Source organism: Protopterus annectens, chromosome 4.part0 (genome assembly GCF_019279795.1).
Source record: "Protopterus annectens isolate FY-2018-M chromosome 4.part0, PAN1.0, whole genome shotgun sequence".
NCBI lineage: Eukaryota > Metazoa > Chordata > Ceratodontiformes > Protopteridae > Protopterus > Protopterus annectens.
The window spans coordinates 334,719,466-334,742,972 of NC_056733.1; the positions used below are offsets into that span (position 1 = coordinate 334,719,466).

The following is a 23,507-nucleotide window of genomic DNA, read 5'->3' on the forward strand; positions in this document are numbered from 1 at the left end:
TTTTTGAGGTCGAGCATGTCCATTAATTCCGGGTTGGACATGGCCTTGTATGTCAGGCACATGTCACCTCTGAGCAGATGGTATGCGACTGAATAGAGCTGGAGTTTCTTCAATCTGGCAGCATATGACAGATTTTGGAGTCCCTTTATCCTTTTGGTGAGGAACGTTTGGGGTCTCTCCAATTGCTGCAGATGTCGGGTGAGATACATCCCGAATGAGGAATTGTACTCGATCATTGGTCTGATAAGTGAAGAGTACAGGGGAACAATGACCTCACTAGATCTGGATGTGAATCCCTTCATGATCAGGTGGGCAATGTAGAAGGTCTTTCTAACCACTTTAGCAATGTGAGTGTCAAAAGAAAGGCCACTGTCAGCCTGGGTCCCCAGGTCCCTGATAACCTCTTCTGTGCTTAGTGGATTGCCACCTATATGGTAGCATGGGCTTACCTTGTTTTTCCCGAAGGGTATGACTATACATTTTTTGGTGTTTAACTTCAGGCCATGGCTCTGGCACCAGCTATCTGTTTCCGTGAGTCCCTTCTGAAGGATATCTGTGTCCGATGCACTTTCCACTATGGCGCCCAGTTTGCAGTCGTCTGCAAACTTTGTCAGCCAAAGTCCTCCCATGTTGGCCTGTACTTCTGAGAAGTAGATGCCGAACAATAGGGGCCAAGGACCGAGCCCTGTGGGACACCACTTGTGACCGCTTGGAGTCTGACATAGCGCCAGCAACTCTAACCCTGTGGGTTCTGTCCTTAAGCCAGTTTGCAACCCATCTTGTGACATATGGGTTTACATTTAAGCTGGTAAGTTTTTCTACAATACCCGAGTGGGGTATTGTGTCGAAAGCCTTGCAAGGTCAAGGTAGGCTGTATGGACTGCCTTTCCTCATCAATGGCCTTGGTGACTGTTTCAAAGAAGTCGACCAAGTTCAAAAGGCATGATCTGCCCTTGACGAAGCCAAACTGGGTCGGGTCCAATGTCTGCAAGTCCCCTATATCTTTGTTTATGAGCTCCATTATGATCCTCTCCATAGCTTTGCAGACTAGACTTGTTAAGCTTATGGGGCGGTAATTACCAGGGTCCGTAGAGGCACCGCCTTTGTGGAGTGGGACCGCAGTTGCCATACGCCACTCCTTGGGCACGTATCCTGTGGTAAGGCTGAGATTAAACAGCTGCCTTATGTGCAGGTTTAATTCCTCATTTAGCTTGTGTAGCACACAGCCGGGGACACCATCCGGTCCCATTGATGCTGTGTTTTTAGCTTTAGAGAGAGCAGCTTTCACCTGCACATTTGAGATGTCTGGGAGGCTACACTCAGCTGGGATAGTTATCTCTCCTTTAGGGAGGGAGAGGGGGTGAAGTTTGCACTGAACCTGTCTGCCAGTATGTTGGCAATGTCTGTGGGTTCAGTGATTTTTGTATCATTTTGGACTAATTCTGAGCATATCTGGGAGTTTCCACCCAGGTTCCTAACATAGCTGAAAAAGGCCTTATGATTGTCCTTTGAATCCATGGCAATTTTTCTCTTGAAATTGGCCTTAGTTGATTTTATGAGTGCTCGATTTTTTACTAATAATGATCAGGGTGACTTCCCTTTTATGGATTTTGTTCTATCATGTAATAGCTTTCTCCTCTTATTGTAAAGTTTGTTAATGGCTGGGGTCCACCAGACTGGACATTTGCCCTTTGTGAAAAGAGTCTTGGTTTTATTTGGGATTGCCTGATCCATGCAGTCCTGGAGGTGTTCATAGAAGGCATTTGTAAGGGCTTCCGCAGTTTGGGTTGTGGTTTCCACTGGCTCAGGGGCCTTGAAGGATACCACACCAGTCTTGAGTAGTGTGAAGTTTGCTTTAGAGAAGTTCTTCACTGTGGTCTTTTTTGTTTGGGGTGGGGCGGGATGTGGATTTCCAGTGAGATTAGTTTATGATCGGATCTCACCAATGAGGGATATACTTCGTGTGGAGCATTTTGTCCCCATGTTTGTGATAATGAGATCTAGTATATTTTCTCCTCTCATGGGAACAGTGACTAGCTGTTCCATGGCATTTGAATTTATGAACTCCAGGAACCATTGGGCTAGAAAGTTAGGCTTGAGTAATGTTCCCAGTCTATATTCGGGTAGTTGAAGTCACCCAATATGATGGTGTTTGGAGATACATTTATACCTCCAGTGTCTTCAGGAAGGCTGTGTGGGGTTCCTGAGTTTGAGAGGGTGGCCTGTAGCATGCTACAATTTGTAGAGCAGTTTTGCCTATGGTTAGTTGCACCTGGATAGTTTCCGAAGCTTCGTGCGTTGCCACCAACCTGGAGGTGTGGGTATCCTTTATGAATATGGATACACCCCCTCCTTTTGTGGTGTGGTCCAGGTTTTGGGGCCGGAATGCATGATATGAGGTAAAACCTAATAGTGCCGGTTGCTCTCAGGAGCCTTGAACCAGGTTTCAGTTGCAGCACAGACATCGATGTTCTCCATACTGAGAAGGGCCTCGAGTGCATGCATTTTGAGATTTAGACTTCTGGCATTGAGCAGCATTACCCTCAGTTTCTTCCCATTTTTGTTTTCTAGGGTGGTAGGTTTAGAATTTGAGCCTTTCCTAAAAAAGGCACTATGGGGGTGGCAAGAGCCTTAGCCAATATCCGGAATCCCAGGGGTGACAGGTGCAAGCCGTCCCTTGCGAAGCAGCATGGCTTGTCAAGCATGTCATCCCAGGCAGACAGACACTGGATCCCCTTTGAATGACACCAGACATTAAGCCAATTGTTAAAGCTGATCGTCTTGTCTTTATATTGTGGCATCATTCTTGGTGAAGGAAGGATACTGCTCAGGGTCAGGGTCATACCTGCCTGGGCTACATAATCAGAGAGCTCCTCTATGTCTCTTTTCATGTAGCCCAGGGAGGTACGTCTCAGGTTGTTCACACCAGCATGGACAATGACTGTGTCATATTTGTACTTGCCGTGGAGTGACCCGAGTGCTTGTGTTATGTGGCGGATTCTAGCCCGATAGGCAGCTTACTGTGACCCTCTCCTTGTTCAGCCTGGTGAGTGGGACGTCAGTGTGTCTGACTATGGAGTCACCTATGACAAGTATGTTTGGTGTTGTATTTGGCCTTAAGGGTTGTGACTGCTTTGCACACTGATTTTGTGGTTTATGTGTTGCTTGTGGGGTGTCTTGAGGTAGCAGTTGTTTGGGTATCTGCTTTGGAGGCCTCTGCTGTTTAGGTAAATTTTTACTCAGAGCCTCCGAGTATGTCATTGTGTGTTTATGTGTTTGATTCAGTGGTGTGGTAGCATTATGTGAGGCTGGTTTTGTGGTGTGTGTAGTTGCCTTCTCCTCCTGTCTGGTCTTGCCAGTCCTGAGTTGAGAGAGCTCAGCCTCCAGTTTGGCTAAATAGCTGCATCTCTCGCAAGTATTTGTGTTATGTGGGAGGAGGAGAGGGTTGTCTGTGTACATGAGTCAATTGTAACATTGCCTCAATATTCCCAGATTCACCAACTGGGCAGGAGAGGATGCCAGCATCTGGCTCTTCGACATGCTAGAAAAATTAAGAAGTTAGGTATGAGACTGAATAAGAGAGGACTTAGTAAGGAAGTTGGTACTCCTGGGGGGGTTTCGAAAGTGAGAGACTTTGTATAATATAGAAGTGACAAGTGCTGAGCTTTTTTTTTTTTTTTTTTTTGAGAAACTCCCCATCTGACTTTCAGATGTTGCATTGTTCATCAAGAAAAGACAGGTATTTTAATGTGTCTGTATTAAATAGAGAGTTTTTTTTAATACTTTTGGTAGCAAGCAATTACGTGGTTAGTTTAATGTATAAAAATGAGGTCTGTAGCCCTGAAAATTAAATAAGCTGGTCTCTTACTGATGTGGGAGTTTTATGTCTGGAACAGTGGTTACGAGAAGTATGGCGTGAAAGAGAAATGATAATCTGAATATATTCCTCTGAGAATCCAGCCAGAAAGAAGTTGCTTGAATTTATTTTTGAGCAAACTGGCAATAGTGAACAAGAGTGATCCCTGAGAGATGCAGTAGCAGATCTGTCCATGCCTGTCCATATCCTGCCCACAATACAGTCTAAACATACCCAATCTGGATCAAAATAAAATACAATAACAATGTACAATAAATAAATAAACAAATAAATACAACATACAGTACTGAAAATGAATAAAAGTGAACATGCAGAAATTTAATTTGGATAGCAAGCTGGCTAATGGACAAAATCCAGTCTATTAGTGTTGGAGGCACACCCTCTTCAAAAGAGTAGTTGCTAGCAATGTCCATGGGATCTGCTTTAAGACTACTTCTCTTTCAGATTTACTTCTCTGATTTCAAGGGTGACATCAATGGCCTATGGTTGACCAAGACTGCAGATCACTGCAAACTTGGAGCTTTCGTTAACTCCCCATCTGACTTCCAGATTTTTCGAGAGGGAATAAAACTGGTAAGTGGTGCAGGACCACAGCCTAAAGCTAATTGCCAAGAAAAACAGTATTGTGTCCTTTGGCAAAACAGAGCACTGATGTAACTACTACATAGGTGACACCCCTTTGAAAGCTGATTCAGTCATTAGAGACCTGTGCACTTTCATTGACAATAAACTATCCTTTGATCACCATGTATCCACTGTTGTGAGAAAATCCTTTTACTTAGCCAGACTAATCACCAGGGGCATTTCTTCCAGTTCTAAAGAAGTTATCATCCCTCTCTACTCCTCCCTCATCAGGTTCATAACAGAGTTTAAGGGCCCTGTCTGTATGAACTTGATTAAGTATATAACCAGCTTCAGAGATGGTAGGTAGTATTTCCTCACTAAGATAATCAAGCATATGTCTTCTCTGAGTGACCCAGACCACCTTAAAGTGCTCTTTTCTGTATCTGACAGACTCTTGTATATTGACATTTGTCTAGTCAACAGAACCTCAAAAAATCCAGTGCTACGAGACCTCCCGGACATCTGCAAGACTAATAACACCCAAAACATGCATTCAAGAGATATTAACTTCCACCAACACATAAATAGGACTTACTAGTGATATTCACAGATAGACAGACAGACAGACGGATAGATATCCCAGAAAATCTCTCTTTTATAGAATAAACGTCCTCTGGATAAATATTAACATTTGACTACAAGAATGCACATCCATCTGTGAATAATAAATAAAATATTTATTTCTAAAAACTGCACCATGTGCCTTATTCCTGTGGAGAGGAGGGATCGATAAGCCATCTATGGTTAGCTGTGGATCAGACTTGCTTGTATCCTAATGAAAGTTTTGTTTTGTTTGTCCTGAAATCCAGGTCTCTGGAATACAGGTAGGATATCACAAGCTGCCCTCAATGAGTGGATCATTGGTACTCTCCTTATACCATGTTAACAGATGAATGACATTACAAAAGTACTTTTTACTTGTTCACAGTGCACGGTATTATTGAATTTTGTATTGTACACATTTACATGTTGATAGCAAAAGCTCTGACTGTATACTAGAAAATTACAAAATTCATGTGTACACATCATCAATGGTGTCAGTCAAAGATGCCAGCACTGTCCACCCTAATCTGTGCAGGGAAACATTAAGAGGTTACTTGTCTGCCTTGGTGAACCACTCTGAGGTTTAACATCATGGAAGAAGAACAACGTCACATTTTATGATAATAAGTTCATTTTCAGATTTAGGACAAAAGTAATCAAATTATTAAAAAAATAAAGAAACATAAACCATAGAACAAATAATGGAATATCAACATGTGTGTATCCAATGACACAGATAGTGAAACAACTAAGAAAATAATAATGAAATAATGTAAAAAAGTGATAGCGGAAACAAGAAAATAAGGAAATCAGGAGAAGAAAAAAGGGATAAAGAATAATAGAGTGTAAATGTAAAAGGAGAATACAATGAATGAGAAAGAGGAGAAAGAGAAAGTGGGAAGAAAGGAAACTTGTAACAAAAAGAAATGGAAAGACAGAGGTAGAAAAGGGAGAGAAGAGAGAGGTGAAAACAAATAAATAACTAAAATATGTAACTGCCACTAAAATTAGATGTCATATGTATTATGCACACAGAAAGATTAAAACGTGAAGGCTATATGTAAAGAAAGTCACGTAATATCAGAAAAGCAATAGCATTCAGCATCTTAAAAGGGATGGATATTGTGCTTTTTCTGGAATTTAAGAAGAGTAATGCAGTCACTTATTTTAGGTGGAGTAGGTTATCAAATATTGTTATGATTATTGAATTTGTTTGAGGAGAAAGTATTATGGAGAGAAGGAGCTTGACTATATCCTTTCTCTAATTGTAAAATAACCTGGAAGATATGTGAAGGAGTTTATATTTAACAGTTTAAATAGCAGTGTACCGACAGATAACTGATGGTGTAAAGCCATTTAGTGTCTTCCAGAATAGAACAATGATGCTCAGTTCTCTGGGAAAAAGGTGATAACATGATAATGTTTGGCTACTCTTTGAAGGGAGTGATAGTTTTTTTTTTTGAGACAGAAAAAATTAAATATAGAGTGTGCACTAGTTGAGCCATTACAATACCTTTCCCTATAGCCTGCCTACACGCTGGAGAGAAGCCTAAACAAAGTCTGGTGAATTTTGTTTAACATTGTAAGAGCATTTCTCCCCGGGCCTCTGCTGAAAAATGAGATCTGTCCCAGTTGGACTTTCCCGGTAAACAAAGGTTAAATAAAAAAATAAATAAATAAATTGTAGATGTGCAATTGAAAGTAATCAAGCCAACTTCCCAAGAATTTGAAAGCAGCGGTAGTTTCCAGATGTGTGTTATGAAGACCTGGGATGACAAAATCAAGAGAGGATCTAAGCTTCTGTGATGAACCAAATAACATTGCTTAAAACCTTGAATGCATAACACTACACACTCCTGACACATCTTCACTTGTACCTTCACCTACAGAGTCATGTTGGTTCCACACCTGCCCCCATAATGGCTCCTAAGGATGTAACCACACATGGTAATTTATTAGTAATAGCTAACTGTATAGTTAGGCATACTGGTACTCCTCTCTCCAGGATGTACAGAGATAACGTCATGGTCAACTGTCCTACTGTCTGGCACCAGGTTTCAAGATGTGGCAAGAGCCCTTAAATACCTTCACTGCAAGTATGAGTATGCTATCATTGTTGCCTTCATTGAATGACCTTAGAAATCCTACCCCAGGGGAAGATGCAGCGAGATAAAGATGAGCTATAAATGGGTCTGTCTGAAACATGTAAAGCACGTGTCTTGAGCAGTACTGTGCTTCTCCAAGAAGGATACCATAATTTCAAACAAAAATAATTGATTCAACAACTGGCTTATTAGCTAGAGTAATTTCCAGAGAGATCTTGAATGTGTCAGTGCGGCAGGTGGTGATTTACAGGCTGTCCTTCTTTGGCAAGGATGGCCTTCATCTTTCTCCACAGGACTGCCACATATTACCTAAGGCATTTTCTTTCATGCAGTCCCTTCATTAAACAAAGGTTAATTGTAGACATTCCAGCCCAGCAAATTTTAATCTGGCCTACATTAAGGTGGTTTGGAGAAATGCTAGGAGTCTGAACATAAATTGCCTGGTTTGTATACTTTCCTGATGTCCTGGCACATTCATAAATGTGTTGTTAGAGAAACCTAGTTTCAATGTTATGATAACACTCCATTTAGAGCAATATATAGTGATTAGCACTTTTCAAAGCAACTGGAGGCTTCTGTTTGTATTCATTCAAATACTAACCCAAACTAAATACTTCAAGATTCTGAATTCATGCTCCTTGACACTTTACTCACATTTCAATAATTCAGTTACCATATCAGTGACAACTACAGATCTCTTTCAATGAAACCTGAGGACAATAGTATGTTCTGTGACAGATTGGATCCATCATTATTGTAGGTGGCTTTAATTGTCCATCCAACAAATGGGAGTCTTAAACAACAAGCAATAACTATGCACAACATTTCCTAGATCTCATTAATACCAGCTCCCTAAATAAAGCTGGTCAAGTTTTACAACAGAATAATTGACCTTGTATATATTAATATTGCCTGTGCCAGCACACCTACTGATGTTACTCGCTCTTTCTAGAAATTTAATTGGATTCATGGATGGCTGTAAAGCAAACCTAGTATAGCAATTTCAACTAATGTATAGATCTGTCAATACCTATTAGACATAGCCATCCATCTATCAATCCACAACCCCTTTTTCCCATTTTCTGCACATGGGTTCAGGGTGTCACTTCAACAGTGACAATCATCTAGAGCCAATGTTCACACCACCAAGTGGGTATTAGGCTAATATCTATTAGGCATATGTATGGTGGCAAAACCTCATTACAGAACTCTTTGCTAAACAAAATTCATAAAAGGAGAAGGAGAAAAGTATATGCTTTGTATACAAAAAAACATTTTCACCATCAATCAAACACAGGATTATCTGTTGGTCTGCAGGGCAGTTAAACACATCTTTGGGATGAGAAAAGATGAGTACAAACTGAAGGTAGCTAATTTTTCAAAAGGCAAACACAAGAATGTTTTAACTATATTAAGAGCATTCAACAGAATCCCAATACTTTACCAAACTCAGAGTGAATGGCATTACCTATTCTGACTCTGAAACCATAACACATTTTCTGAGAAATGTAGCTCATATTTTTTGAATTTCATAATACTGCTACTTCCATCATCTCTATGGACCAAATCCTGGAAGTTATTTTCAAAACTTAAAATAACAATTCCATAGGCCAGGACAATGTATAAGGCTGCCTTGTTGTTAACACAAAGTTTGTTGTTATTGCTGAAACCTTCCTTAAGCTTCTTAATCCTGGCCTTTCCGGTGTATGTGCAGCACAGCAGTTTTGTGCCTCTGTATAAGAGCAATGATGCAACTGACCCTGGAAATTTTTGTTCCATTAGCCTCACCAGTATTATCTCTAAAATCATGAAGCAGACTTTGTCAGTCTCAGTAACAGCAAAATTCGGAAGTACAGGAGAGTATACAGAGAAAGAGGTTGGCAAAGAAGAAATGGGATTGTATAAGGAGATGAGAGTTGTATGAAAGGGCAGGTAAAGGTGATAAAGGAGTGTGTTGAGCAGATGGAGGGATAGCAATGGATTAGCAAGGAGGACAGATGACATACCTGTGGAAGCATGGAGGTGTTTGATTGTTTAATGTAGTAACTACAGAAGTGATTAGCAGTATGGTTTCATGCCAGAAAGTTGCATTGTGTTTTGTAGACTTAAAGCATATGACAGGGTGCCTAGAGAGGAGTTGTGGTATATTTGAGGAAGTCAGGAATGTCAGAGAAGTATGTAAGAGTGGTAGTGTGGGAGTGATGGGTTACATCAAGGAGTAATGGAGAGGTTGACAGACAATGGAGATATGCTCTAGAGAGAAGAGGAGACAGAATATATGTGTGAATGAGAGGTAGTTCTGATTTGTGACAGAAAGAAGCCAGAGAGGCAAGATTGCATTGGTTTGGACATGAAAAGATGATAAAAAGAGGAAGGCCTAAGTTGGTGTAACAAAGATGATGAGTAACAGCAAAATTAGTACCTTACAATCACTCAGTCCTAGTCAGTCTGGTATTGTGAAAGGTAATCTTATTTGTTTTATTTGTTTGATTTATTTTATGGTGTGGTTGATGCCATTAACAGGGGTATTTCTGTCCATGCCATGTTTTAACCTTGTTATGGCAATCAGTACAATCCCCCTTGCAGGTATTGTTGATAAACTTACCAAATTAAATATTAACCTGTATATTACCTGATGGATTTCTAATGGGCTGTTTGATTGTACACACACATCTAATAACTTGATCATTAGTTGCCATTATTGATTTGTTCCTCATGTTCTGACATTTGAATATGTCTTGTCAACTGATTATCACTCTCATCACCAAGCAATAGCTGACCAATGAGGATCATAATTCAGGCAGCCATCAGGGAGTAGTTCAAGACTTTTTATTTTTTTCTTCTTGCTCCTCATGGGCATGCTCCTAGCACAGTACCAAGGAGGGACATGCAACGGACTATCTGTGAAAAACATCCTTTCATTTCTGCAAGAAGAGTTGCCTTCAAGCTACCTTTCTCCCTATAGCATGAACATCAGTCTGAGTAAAACCCAAAAGGGTGATTATACCACCCTGTGTGCCTCCAGGTGTGTGTCAACTCCTTCGTTTCCTTTGGAGATTCAAGAGAGTATATCTCTTTATTCCTCCCCCTCTTTGCCAGATTGTTCCAGTACCAGAGCCACTGACTGAACCCTGGTCATCTGGGTCACAGTCAAGGCTCCTTCCCTATGTGCCAGAGAGCCAGGCATGAATAGTGTGTATCTATTTCCATATTGAAAGACTTCAGAGTTTCCTAACCTAGAGAATTAAAGTGCTAGGCTCCCTTAGCCATCCAAATAGATACATGAATCTTACACTTTTTTTCATCTTATGCAGACTCCTATGGAGAGATTTCTGTATTGCCTTTTGTACTATGAAAGACCCTGTTTTACTGGCACTTATTCACCTCAGAAATCTTGGTAATGTTAGGAACACTCACCTCAAAATGCTCATCTTACAATGTAATATAACCACAGGCTTCATGAAGAGAAAGTTTCATTACCCAAAGAATCCTAGATGTGTGGACCAAACGTCTCTTAATAGGTTCATAGGTAAATACTGGGTTAGCTACCCTTGTAGGCCATTTTAAGTCTAGCCAATTTCCCTAGGCAAGAGTTAAACCCTGCTCCTCTTGTCTGGGACGTAAACACTTTAAACACTGTGCCAGCCGCAATCCATTAAATATGAAACAGTGCAACACCCCCCCATCACCATCAAGTTAAATCTTGATGACTGGATCGGTTCATATAAATTTACCTAAGGGATATATATTATGGTACTTATCAGAAAAGGAGATAAACCTATCAGTAATACTTCACAAAGTGCATGGCTTGTCTACACATGGCACTTCAAACCACCTGCCTGGTATCATCCTATGAACCTATGAAACTATGAACTTGTCAAGAGATTATGGAAAGAATGATGGAGACTAGGAGGTGGGCAGACAGGATAAGGACAATCTGAAGATATAGTAAGCGATCTTGCATTGTTGATATAAAGTTTGAGGAAATCACAGAAACAAAGGAATGCAAACAAATTTCCTAGCCTTAAATAGTCTTGTGGGCCAAAGAATATGTTGAAACAATGTTAACTTGCCAAGATGCATTATAGAAATACCTTTAACACATTTTATGCAATATGTCAGTCCATTTTGTTAAGGTGTGTTTCCATTCCAGCTGCAACGGGCACAAATTTGATTCCAAATGCAAAGCAAGTCTCAAAGTTCATTAAGGTACAATATTAAAAAATAAATGGTTTAAAATTTTAATATTTTAGAACTGCATCTGTAGATCAAGACTGTATCCTTCCAAAAACATACCACTATGAAAGGAAAAATAAGTCCGATGATGAAAAAGCTTAGCCAGTTCATAAAGCCAGCTGTCATGTAAGCAGCAGGTCGGGCTGGCTGCGTGAAAAACTCTCCTGTTACAATGTTTGTAATGCCACCTAAAAAGAGAAAATAATAATAGATTAGTCACTAAACAATAATTTGTTAGTCAGTATATCATAATTTAGTCAGTCAAGGACTTTACTGTATCTGTCATGTAATAGATCAATGTCTAAGAGCACATTCCAAGTCCATGGTATGTGTTTCAAAGTAACAAAAGTGAACTGCCGATTGCAAAAGTAGAACTTCTGTGCTGGAAAATATATTGATAATATCCCTATGTGCTTTCTCACAGAGACATGCAAGTTGGTACATCAATAGAGAAATCATGCTTCTGAGTAAATATATAAACTGTTAATGGACAGAGTCCAAACCAGAACTATGTAAACATATGACCCTTATAAACAATACACTTTGCTATAAGAGATGTAAAGCAACTTAGATTTATGATTTTGTTTTCATAACAGTACTATTTCACATCATGCATGTAATGCCATAACTCAACCTGTTTCTTCTACTAATTCTGGCCTCAGATGCCCTAATCTTGCCAAACTTACCCATTGAGTTGCATGTATACAATTCACTGTAAATAACCTATGACCATATTACTTTTATTTATTTATTTAACATGTGCTAACTAGGAGGATACACTGACACTGGTCCCTTTTTCTTTACAGCACAGGCCAAGAGACATCAAATGCATTCAAAATACATTCAAGGTCATAAGTATGAACAGTACAATTATATTATAAATGAAAGCAAACAGATCACAGTATTCCCACTTTGCACAAGAAAAGTGACATAGCAATATATGTTCACCCTACACCTTAATACAGCTTAAAATTTATATACAAAATAAAACATTCAAATAATACATTGTAGTAATGCTGTGAAAATATATACAATATTTGGCATCCCTGAAGCTGAAGAGGTTGGAACTATTTATCTATGCCTCAAAAGCACACCCAAGGATTCAGATACAGGGATGTCAAAGCTTTCAAAACAAGTTCTTCACGATTCTGACAAAAGCACTTGATACAGAGTTTGATAGTGACTTTTCCTAAACTGCTCACTATGGATTCAAAGGGCTATTCAATGTAGTCACTTTGGGCTTAGGGTATGGGAAAGGACAGAGAGGTAAAGAATCTGTCCTGAAAATTATGCATGCACTTAATCTTCAAGGTTGCAAGTTACATTGAACCTAATCAAGCTTAGTCAGAAGTCTTGAAAAAAAAGGACAGTTATTATCATCAAAACATTGTTTTTAATTAAAAGTCTACCTGATTTAAGGAGTAGACTTTAAAACAACAGGTTCTGATCATAATTATATTGCATACAGTATTCCCTTTCAATGTACTTTTTTTTCTCTCTGCAGAACATGATCTGAAGGCAGGAAACAGGCATTTCCTGTCCCATTTGTTCTTTTTTGAGAAGCCTTATTGTTACATTCTATTCTGCAGTGGTGAGAGTCAGATGATAGGGAGCAGGGCAGCTTGGTGTACTCCCTCCACTTGATGTTTTGCCAGACTATGCTGAATACTGCCACAGTGGAAAACATGCTCCCACTATATGTCACTCATATATTGAACCAGCCACCTCCCTCCCATGACCGAGCTGGCAGTGGCCACACTCCCACCATCCCTTGCCAGTTTCTACAAGCACCCAAACCACTAATTGAAATTGGGTCACCTGCATCATAGTTATGGCTTTATCTGTCTACACCATGTTGCTGGCTCCACGCATTACAACCTTTCCTTTTTCAGCTTTTTTCAGTATTATTTAACTTGCACTCCAAATTTGTATCATTTTGATCTGGTTGAGTGTTGTAGTGTATGACGCTGTGCATGCTCAGTCATATGATGCAACAAAGGAAAATAGTCAAAAACTTTGTTCTGATATTGATTTTAATTGTTGATATTTTATATATATATATATATATATACACACATATATATATAACAGCTATACTACCTGCAAAGGATGGCAGATATGCTGGAATACCTTCCTGATAGGTATTATTTGACGATGAGGATGAAGTCCTTTTCTTTTTGGTTCAAACTTGGCCAGGTCAGGGAAGTCCTAGCATAACTGACTCACTCCACATATGTGTTATGGGAGCATGTCATCTCACTGAAGGTAGTTTCAATGAACACAAAGGAACTGAAGGCAGTTCACTAAAATCATTACCATTTTTCTCCACTGCTGAGTGACGTCAGAGGTGGTGCATATAATTTATATGTAGTATTGGGGATGTTCCCACACATGGTGAGTGCAGGGAGACTTTACAAAAAAAAAAAAAAAACAAAAAAAACCCAACAATGCAAAAAATATTTTTTCTGTTCGGTGAAAGTGGTTTCAGCAAATTGCTTTTGAGTTTTTTGCGTTCTCTGAAACTGCCTTTGACAAATCAGTATGAATCTTGTATTATAATAATACAGTTTAGATTTCTAGTACTTTTAACTAATGTGAAGTTTTTAGCTTCTCTTGACATCAAAGTACAATTTAATATAAGTATCCCTCTAACATAATTTATCACATAACTTATCAAATCCTTCTATATATGTTTACACTAGAGATCTAAAAATGGTATGTGTGTGTGTGTGTGTAAGAGCAATCATTTTAGAGTGCATCTAAAATGAAAAATCTAAAAATGATCAAATAGCACCCCAAACTACCTGATAGTTATAGATACCAACTCCGAGATCACACAACAGTAAGGTAAGGGTAAATTCCCTGGCCCCTTCTGCAATACAGTCTTCCACAGAAAGCAATCTGCTACAGAAAAACAAGGAAAAAAAAGAGTGCTCATGTCATATCTTGGAAATATAATTGTGTTACATGGGATATTCTAAATAACAGCAAGTAATAAATCTCTGCAGTGACAAATGATATTTCCCTATAGTCTGTGATTCCTTAGTGCCTTATGTGCATATATTTGATTGCAATTAAATATGGCTTTATTTTGCACCAGATTTCTATAAACTATCAATCTCTATGTGTGTGTGTGTATATATATATATATATATATATATATATATATATATATACTTATTTAATGTGATCTTATTATTGATGGTCAATCTAAACAGTTTAACAGAACTAGCTAATGTAATCATAGAATGATGATAAGAATAAATTGATAGGTGTTATGCTGTGAAGATAATAGAATCAAAGCTCTGATTTTTAAAGATCCTTGTGGATAAAAAGACATTATTTTGGCTTTGTTTTTTTTTTTTGAGATATGATCTTTAACAGCTTTAACTAAGATCTGTGGAGTTGAATGTGCAGTGAAATTTAGAGCAAAAATACACTCTTGCTTCTGAACAGGATAATAAAATTGTCATCAGACTGATCTGTTTGACAATTCCACAGTGCTCAACCTTCATGTTAATTAATATACTTAAGACTACAGGAGGGGGCAACAGTTATATCAATGGAGAATTTTTTTTACAGTGGTTTCCCTAATGGGGGGGGCAGGATGTGGATATCTAGGGTGATTAGCTTGATAAACTTGAGATGATGGGAAAATGGTGGGTATATGGCAAAGTCTATGGAGCTGATGTGTAATAACTTAGAGCTTTTCAGTTTTTTTAAAAATTGTTTCTAGTGATCCAGAAAGTAATTTCTTGTCTGGAAAATAAAATGAACTTGACCTGTTTTTATAGGCAGCTGCTTGGCATGCTGTCAAGGGGGTACATTGAGGAGCCTAGCCCAAATTCCCAGTTGCCCCAAATACTGTCTGGTTAAGGGACTTGCTCAAAATCACACAGAAGGCAAATAAGGACTGAGCAAATCAAATTCTGTAACACAGGATATACAACTCACTGACTTAACCCTTTGTGACAACTGCCATGCTTAAGACAGGCCACAAAGGATGTGAGCCAATTACCCTCTGCATGTGATATTTTACCAAGGTGAGCCAGAGAAGCGTTAGCCTTATGAAGGCATCAGAGGTAAGTAAGCAATTTCCTTTGCCGTAGATAACCCACACATGGTCTCTGTGACATCATACTTTTAATTGCTGAAGTGGTCAAGGGGAGACTGGAAATTCTAATTCTGTGCTTTTTGAAGCAGAACCTCAGATTACAAGATCCTATATACCCTTGCAAAGAGTATCACACAGGAGGAAAACAATAATAGCATGAAACTCTTTATACTGTAAAATGAATTAGAGTAATATAAAATTATGTAGAAAATTAAGTTTGTTTACACTGACCTCATAATGTATATTATACATTAAACATTATACATTGACCCCATAATGTATCAAATTTGCAGCTATGAAGTTTTCCTTTCTGTTAAATATATGACAATGTACAAATTGTGGTTACAATCAAAATCTAGCAACGCTAGACTTCTAACTGTATGATACCTTAAACCCTGCAAGAGGTTTAAGGTATTACACAGTTAGAAGTCTAGCTTTGCTAGATTTTTCTTTTTCTGTTCTTTCTTTTTGTATCTTTTTGTGTTTTTTTAACCAGTTGGTTATCTGTGTGACCTTTTTACTCTTTGTTTTATGAAACCACATGTGGAAACACTGCAAATTCAGGCCACACTCTCAGTATATGTCATATATTCACAATACATGTGTTGTCCGCTGCTCCCAAGCAATACAATCCTGGGGGGGGGGGCTCAGTATTTTTACACACATATATCAACCACACTACAAAGTGTAATATATACATGTTGTGTGCTCCGTCATGGACAAGGCCAGTTGGTGGTGCTAATAACCTTGCTCTGCTAAACTCAAACATCCACTATGCTCAATAAGGGTAATTGTGTTTTTACACAGCTAGGCTTCTAAACATCTAGGACACACTCTAAATTTAGGTTACTGGCCTCATATGGACTTATGAATTGATATGCCTGTGCAGGCATCCCAATCTGTTGTCCCTTACATGGCCTGCTGATGTCATCTACCATAAGGTAACTTTCAGCGATGTAAAAGTCAGACTTGTGGTTTGATCTTGCATAAAGTACTGAGTTCTGCAGTCTGTATACTTAGATGGGGAGGGGTACTGTTCTCACTGCAGTCAACTATGTGTGTGTGTGTGTGTGTGTGTGTGTGTGTGTGTGTGTGTGTGTGTGTGTGTGTGTGTGTGTGTGTGTGTATGTCCAGCTAGAAAAGCGACTGTGTATCCTGCAGTTACTGCCCTAATCCCATAAACTGACAGTATGTTGACACTTGCACCTCCCTACACATCCATTTCAGGCAGGTCTACCACCTTCTCTCCAACATGCACTGCTGATGTCATCCAGTATAAGTGGACCTTCAGACATGTAAAAGTCAGACTTGTGCCATGGTGCTTGTGTAGACTACTGTGTTCTATAGTCTGATTTCCTTAGATAGGTAGGGGCTCTGTTCTCACTGCAGTCAACTGTGTGTGTGTGTGTGTGTGTGTGTGTGTGTGTGTGTGTGTGTGTGTGTGTGTGTGTGTGTGTGTGTGTGTGTGTCTACTCAGCAGAGTAGACTTGCTATCCTACAACTACCTCTCCAATGGCATGGCTTGCCAGTATTTTGATACATGCACCTGCCTCCCACCTTCTTCTTTCCAACATGTACTGCTGATGTCATGCAGTATACGTTGACCTGCAGATATATAAAAGTCAGACTTGTGCAGTGGCACTTGCATAGAGTATTGTGTTCTATAGTCTGTGTCCTTACATAGGTAGGGGTTCTGTTCTCATTGCAGTCAAGTGTGTGTGTGTGTGTGTGTGTGTGTGTGTGTGTGTGTGTGTGTGTGTGTGTGTGTGTGTGTGTGTGTGTGTGTGTTTGTGTCTAGCCAGAAGAGCAAGTGTATCCTACAGTTACTACCCCAATCCCATAGTGATAGTATTTTGATACTTTCACCTGCCTACACATCTGTGTTAGGTAGGCCTCCCACCTTCTTCTCTCCAACATGCACTGGTGATGTCATCCACTATAAGTTGACCTACAGCCATGTAAAAGTCAGACTTGTACAGTGGCTCTTGCATAGGGTATTGTGTTTTGTAGCCTGTGTACTTAGGCAAGGATTCTGTTCTCACTGCAGTCAACTGATTGTGTGTATGTCTCTACTCAGCAGAGTAGATGTGCTATCCTACAGTTACTTGTCCATTGGCATGGTTTGCTAGTCTTTTCATACTTGCAGAAGCCTACACATCCATGTCATGCAGCTCTTCCAACCTCTTGACTCCCATATGGCCTGCTGATGTCATCTACTATAAATTGACCTGCAAATATATAAAAGTCAGACTTGTGCCATGGTGATTGCGTGTAGGGGTTCTATTCTCACTGTAGCCAACTGTGTGCATGTGTGTGTGTGTGTGTGTGTGTGTGTGTGTATGTGTGTGATGTTACTTGACATTACAGAGATCCTTTTACACCAGCACATGGGACACTGTTATCACCATATGCTCAACAGACAATGCTGATGTACCACCACATGTTGAACAGACAATGCTGATGTACCACCACATGCTCAACAGACAAAGCTATTTCAGATTATTGCATATACAACCATCCCACCAGGGCAGGATCAGACATTGACCTGGAGCCCAGGCAGATGTCACCTTAGGTTCATAGGAGGTTACTAGGCTAATGGCCCTAGAGACTTTATAAGTCTAGCCATGTTATACCATTGTTCCCTTATCGACCTACTTGTTTGGTCTATATTTACAGTGCAAGTGCATGATCATCACCATCTGCCCTTATCCAAGAGGGACATGGGTGACACACCCAGGGTTAATTTACGTTCTCTCATCCAATTGGCTAAGTTGCACTTAAATAGGTTCATTGAGGAGCTCTGTTTTATGTGAATTGGGATTATTTTCCAGAGAACTGACAATCTTTGGGAGACACATTTGTCACTACAGCACGTCCTGTTAATGTTGCAGGCTAGGTTAAGATCCCTACAGTGAGTGAATTGTGTCCTATGTGCCTTGTGGATGTGCAGCATTTCTATTAGGCCAGAGTCTGACACTGCTCTATAGGCCAGGCAAAAGTTACCTCTCAACAATCTATAAGATACAGAGTAGAGTGAAGGGGGCCTTCAGTCTGTCCATGCAGGCCATGTGTTGCAGGCCATGAATTGTCTTGGTGAGAAACCTCTGAGGTCTCTCCAGCTGCTGCAGGTGTTTGGTGAGGAACATACACAAGGGAACATTGTACTCTATTAGTGGCCTGATAAGGGATAAGTACAGAGGTGTTATAACATCCTTAGCTCTGGATATGATGCCCTTACTTATGAGATGTGCAACATAGAAGGTTTTCTTTACCACTGTGGACATATGGTGACCATAGTTAAGGGTGCTGTCAACCTGTGTTCCCAAATTTTTCACCACAGGGTTTCAGCTAAGGTGAGCGCTGTTAATATTGTAATGTGCATGGACTCATCTTTAGTTGTAAGGGATGATAACACATTGATTTAACATTTATTTTGAGTCTGTGGCTTTAGCACCAATCTTTTGTTTGTGTAAGGCCTTTTTGTGTTATGTCAACATCATTGGGGGATCTCAATGGTTGCACCCAGTATGCAGTCAGCAGTGAATATGGTAAGCCATAGGCCATCTATTTTCCCTTGGTCATCTTAGAAATACATTCCAAACCATAGGGAGCCCAACACAAATCACTGTGGTACACTAGTGGTAACTGGTTTGCTGCTAGAGGTGGAATCCCCAAATTGGACTATGTGTTCTGTCTGTGATCCAGTTCACTAACCATCTAGTGACATATGGGTTAATTCTCACACGCATGAATTTATCAAGGATGCCTGAGATGGGTTTTGTGTTTAAAGCCTTGACTAAATAAAGACAGGCTGTATGCACTGTTCTGCCTTCATCCAGGGCTTTGGTGACACTCTCAAGGTCATCCACTAGGTTTTAATAAGCATGCTCTACCCTTAACAAAGCCAATTTGTATCTGGACAACAGTTTAAAGGTCAACTATGTTTTTGTTGATAAGGTCCATGATTATTTTCTCCATGGCCTGGGAGATATAACTGGTGAGGCATAGGTTTCTATAGTTCGCAGGGTCAATTGATGGACCTCTTTTGTGCAAGGGAATTACTGTTGCTGTGTTCTACACTGCTGGGACAAAGCCAGTACATACAATGTGGTTAAAGACAATGCCAACTGGTTCTGCTAAGTCCTGTTTCAGACCATTTAGTAGGTAGCCTGTGATGTTATCCAGTTCCATAGTGGCTGTTTTTCTGCTCCTGGAGAGTGAGGTTATGAACTGCTCTTTTCAGGTACTAGGTAGAAGATTGGTGACAGGTATGTTTTATGGTATGTCTGGTGGAGTCAGGGGGGTGAAGTTTGCCCAAAATTGTCTGGTAGCAGGTTGGCAATGTCCTCAGGGTCAGTTTGAGTGGGACCGTCCACAACTAGTTTGGCACAAATCTGACCCTTCACTTTTAAAATTCTGACGTAGCTAAAGAATGCCTCCTGATTTTCTTTAGTTAGGGATCCTAGTTCAGGTTCATATGTGGTTTTAGAGGACTTTACAATATAGCTAATTTCCTTGTTCAAGCTGTGGAGGGTGTCTTTCCTCTGCTGAGTCAGTTTCGTCTTGTTCTTAGACATTAATTTCTTCCACTTGTTATCTAACCTATATATGCATGCTGCCCACCATGGTGGCTTGTTTTCTGTGAGGTCTCTGTTTTGATTTATTCACATTCAGCTGACTCTATACATTGATAAAGGTGTTTATATAGGCCATATGTGTACACCTCTGTATAGCAGTCATTGTTGACAGTGGTAGCAGGGAGTTTGGAACTCTTTATGCCATTGGTTAGATTACAGTTTGCTTTGGATAAATGTTTCATCCTTTCTGCTCTTGTGGGAGTGTTGGATATGACTGTGAATGTGAATGAGACAGAATTCTGATACAACCTGACTAGGGAGGCCAACACACAGGAGTTAGTGCCAAGAACCACTATGTTGGTAAATTCTAAGTCTAGGTCATTTGAGCCCCTTGAGGGAGTGCAGACTATCTGTTACACAGCATGTGTATTAAAGTCCAGGATCCTTAGGGTGAACAGGTTTCTGCACATATATGACTCCAAATCAATGGAAGGATAGTTGAAATCACACATTACCAAGGTATTTGGCTACATAGTGAGTGACTCAAGCAGGTACAAGTAGGCAGAGTAGTACTGGTGGGAGACTGTAGCCAAAAATGATATGGAAATAGGTTTACATACACTTAGTTGGACTTGGAGTAGCATTATGGAGTCATACTCTTTGACCAGTTTTGTGGTGTATTTGTCTTTAATGAAGATGTATTCACCTCTGTCTTTGGTTATTTCATGCTCCTTTTGAGATCTGAATGTGTGGAAGGCATTGTATCTTTGCATGGCCAGGGGGCTGTCTGTGGTCTTGAACCATGTCTATGTGACTGCACAGACATAGGCAACTTCCAAGGTAAGGAGTTCTTCCAGTGAGTGCAGTTTCTAATTTACTCCTTGTATTAAGCAGCATAACCTTCAGTTTATCTCTGTCACATTGGGACATCAGTTGTTCTGACATTGCCTAAAAAGGCCACTAATGGGGGAGGGGAAGCACCTTCATATAGTACAATGAGGTATGTATTCAGTCATTCACTGCAACCTGGACTATGACAGAGTCATAACACTGCTTGTCATTCAGAGACTTGAGTGCATGCATGATCTGATGGACCTTGACACCTGACAGGCAGATGACTGTGACCTTCCCTTGTCCAGCCTGGCAAGGGGGGCATCTGTGCATCTCACTATGGAGTCACTTATGAGCAAGACATTTGGTTTTGAAGGGTTTTGCCTGAGGGGCTTAATGGCTGAGACACTGGTGTGTGTATTATTATGTGTAGTGCATTTTATTGGGTCTGCACTGTTTGCAGTAGGTTTGCACTTGGGAGGTCTCTGATCTTTATTTAGGTTTTTAGTGAGTACCTCCATGTATGTGGGTTTATGGGTTGTGAGCTTGTTTTGTCCAAGAAGTGAATTGTATGTGCTGACAACATCTTTGATATGTGGTTTGTTGTTATGTGGGAGAATTGATTCCAAATTCATAGTATAGATGCAGCTCTCACATGTTGTATTACTTTGTTTTAACAATAACTCGTTGTTAGTATACAAGAGGCAATTGTTCTGTTGTCTCAGGATGCTCATGTAAATCAGGCTGTCTGCAGAAATGGTGAGAAGCTGTCCACCCATTATGGAAAGTATATACTGTAGTATCTAGTGGGGAATGTGCAGGATGGATCAGGGTTTGCTGTAAGGCTAACAAAATGTGTCTGTTCTATGGAGGGCTAGGGTTAAAAAATGTGCATGTTTCACAATGCAGAACTGAGTTGCTCACAGGGCAGCAGTGCAAGATCTGAGTGCAAACCCATCCAAACATGACAATGGAATATAAGCAAAGTTAAATTATTTTAAAAAAAGTAAACAAAGGGAAAGACCAAGAGTGAATCTTATTCCTGCAATCCCCAACTCAGATGGGCTCTTGGCTGCACAATTCTGCCACAAGGGTGCAGGGGGGACTTCTTAATGTAAGAGGGCAGGTTTTAGTGCTCCAATGATACCAAACAGTCTAGATTCAGCAAGCCTGAATCGAGTGTGTGGTATAAAATCCAGAAGTACTAGAAGTCCAAAGTGCAGAAAATCGCAATCACAATAGAAGAATAAACAGTTTAAATAAAGCAGCAATTCAGTAGAATACTGCAATAAGAGTGCAGACAACAAACCTTCCTAGTATAAATTAAGTGGTCTGGAACCCAAGTGCTTAAACCAGAACTAAGACAACTTGACAATTACAGACACAATAAGCCTTCAACCAGCAACTCACAGCTTAGATTGGTGTAGAGTATCCTCCCCTGCTACAAGAGTCTACACCACAAACCTTCCTAGTGTAAAATAACTGGTTTGGAGGCCAAGTACTTAAACCATAACACAGAGAAGAACAGCCACAGTAAGCATTCAACCAGCAATTCCCAGCTCAGAAGGGCAGAGGCTACCATCTCCGCCCACAAGAGTGTAGACGACAAACCTTCATAATGTAAGAAAGCTGGCTTGAATCCTGAGTGCTTAAACCAAAAGTAATAAGCTTAGAATAATAGTTACAATGTAATACAATACTAGACAGATGACAGTGATGTCTTTTAATCTAGCCACATACATCATGTAATGGTTAGTAGGAACTGTGTTATCTTGATGAGAAAGCCCTGTGGTCTGTCCAGCTGCTGCATGTGTCTGGTGAGGTTCATGCAAAAGAGAGCACAATACCGTATTACTGTTCTGATGAGTCTGGCTACAGTGTTGTCATACAATCCTGAGATTTGAATGTGATGACATGTCTTATGATATGCACAGAATGTATGTAGTGGAAAACATTAAAGAGAAAGGTTATAAAGTAATGACACAAATTGCAGTACCTGACTTCATAACCCTTACAAGAGAATATACTAGAAAGTATTGACATGATGATGCTATCCACTGTATCATTTGGCAAGACAAATATAACTGACAGGTAAAATGATCAGTTCAACAATACACCATGCAGATATACTAGGCTTTAATGTAGCTATGCACCCTGTGCATCATATACAAAGCATATGTATCCCTAAATCCAAAAGAGAGAAAACAGGGAAATGGCAGAGTTATCATTATTTTCACAGGGTGCTGGGGAGGGGGGACAGGAAGCCTAGGCTTGACACTAAAGGTCAGTGAGAGTGTGTGTGTGTGTGTGTGTGTGTGTGTGTGTGTGTGTGTGTGTGTGTGTGTGTGTGTGTGTGTGTGTGTGTGAAAGGGAAGCAGGCAGGCTGTGTGTGGGTCTGTAGAGATCCTCCATGTGGAAGTGGTATAAGACTCTACATGAGCACAGCCAAGCTCAGTGCTAGCTCTATGTCTTCATATGTTGGACAGGTGTGAGATGTGCATGGTAGAGGTAGCAGTTCATCATTGCCACTCCTGACTATGAGAACTGGCACTACCAGGAGTTGCACTAGTACCTCCATGCCCAAGGTCAGATGGAGTGCT

General features: G+C 40.1%; 1 protein-coding gene across 1 annotated transcript in view; it reads right to left on the minus strand.

Annotated features, from left to right (window-relative positions):
• The window catches only part of LOC122800250 (solute carrier family 2, facilitated glucose transporter member 11-like), a 361,259-nt gene that overhangs the window by 9,415 nt on the left and 328,337 nt on the right, over positions 1-23,507 (minus strand). Inside the window, exon 11 of the mRNA XM_044069741.1 lies at positions 11,446-11,573. Coding sequence (XP_043925676.1) covers positions 11,446-11,573 — 128 coding nt within the window. The remainder of the gene's footprint in view (positions 1-11,445; positions 11,574-23,507) is intronic.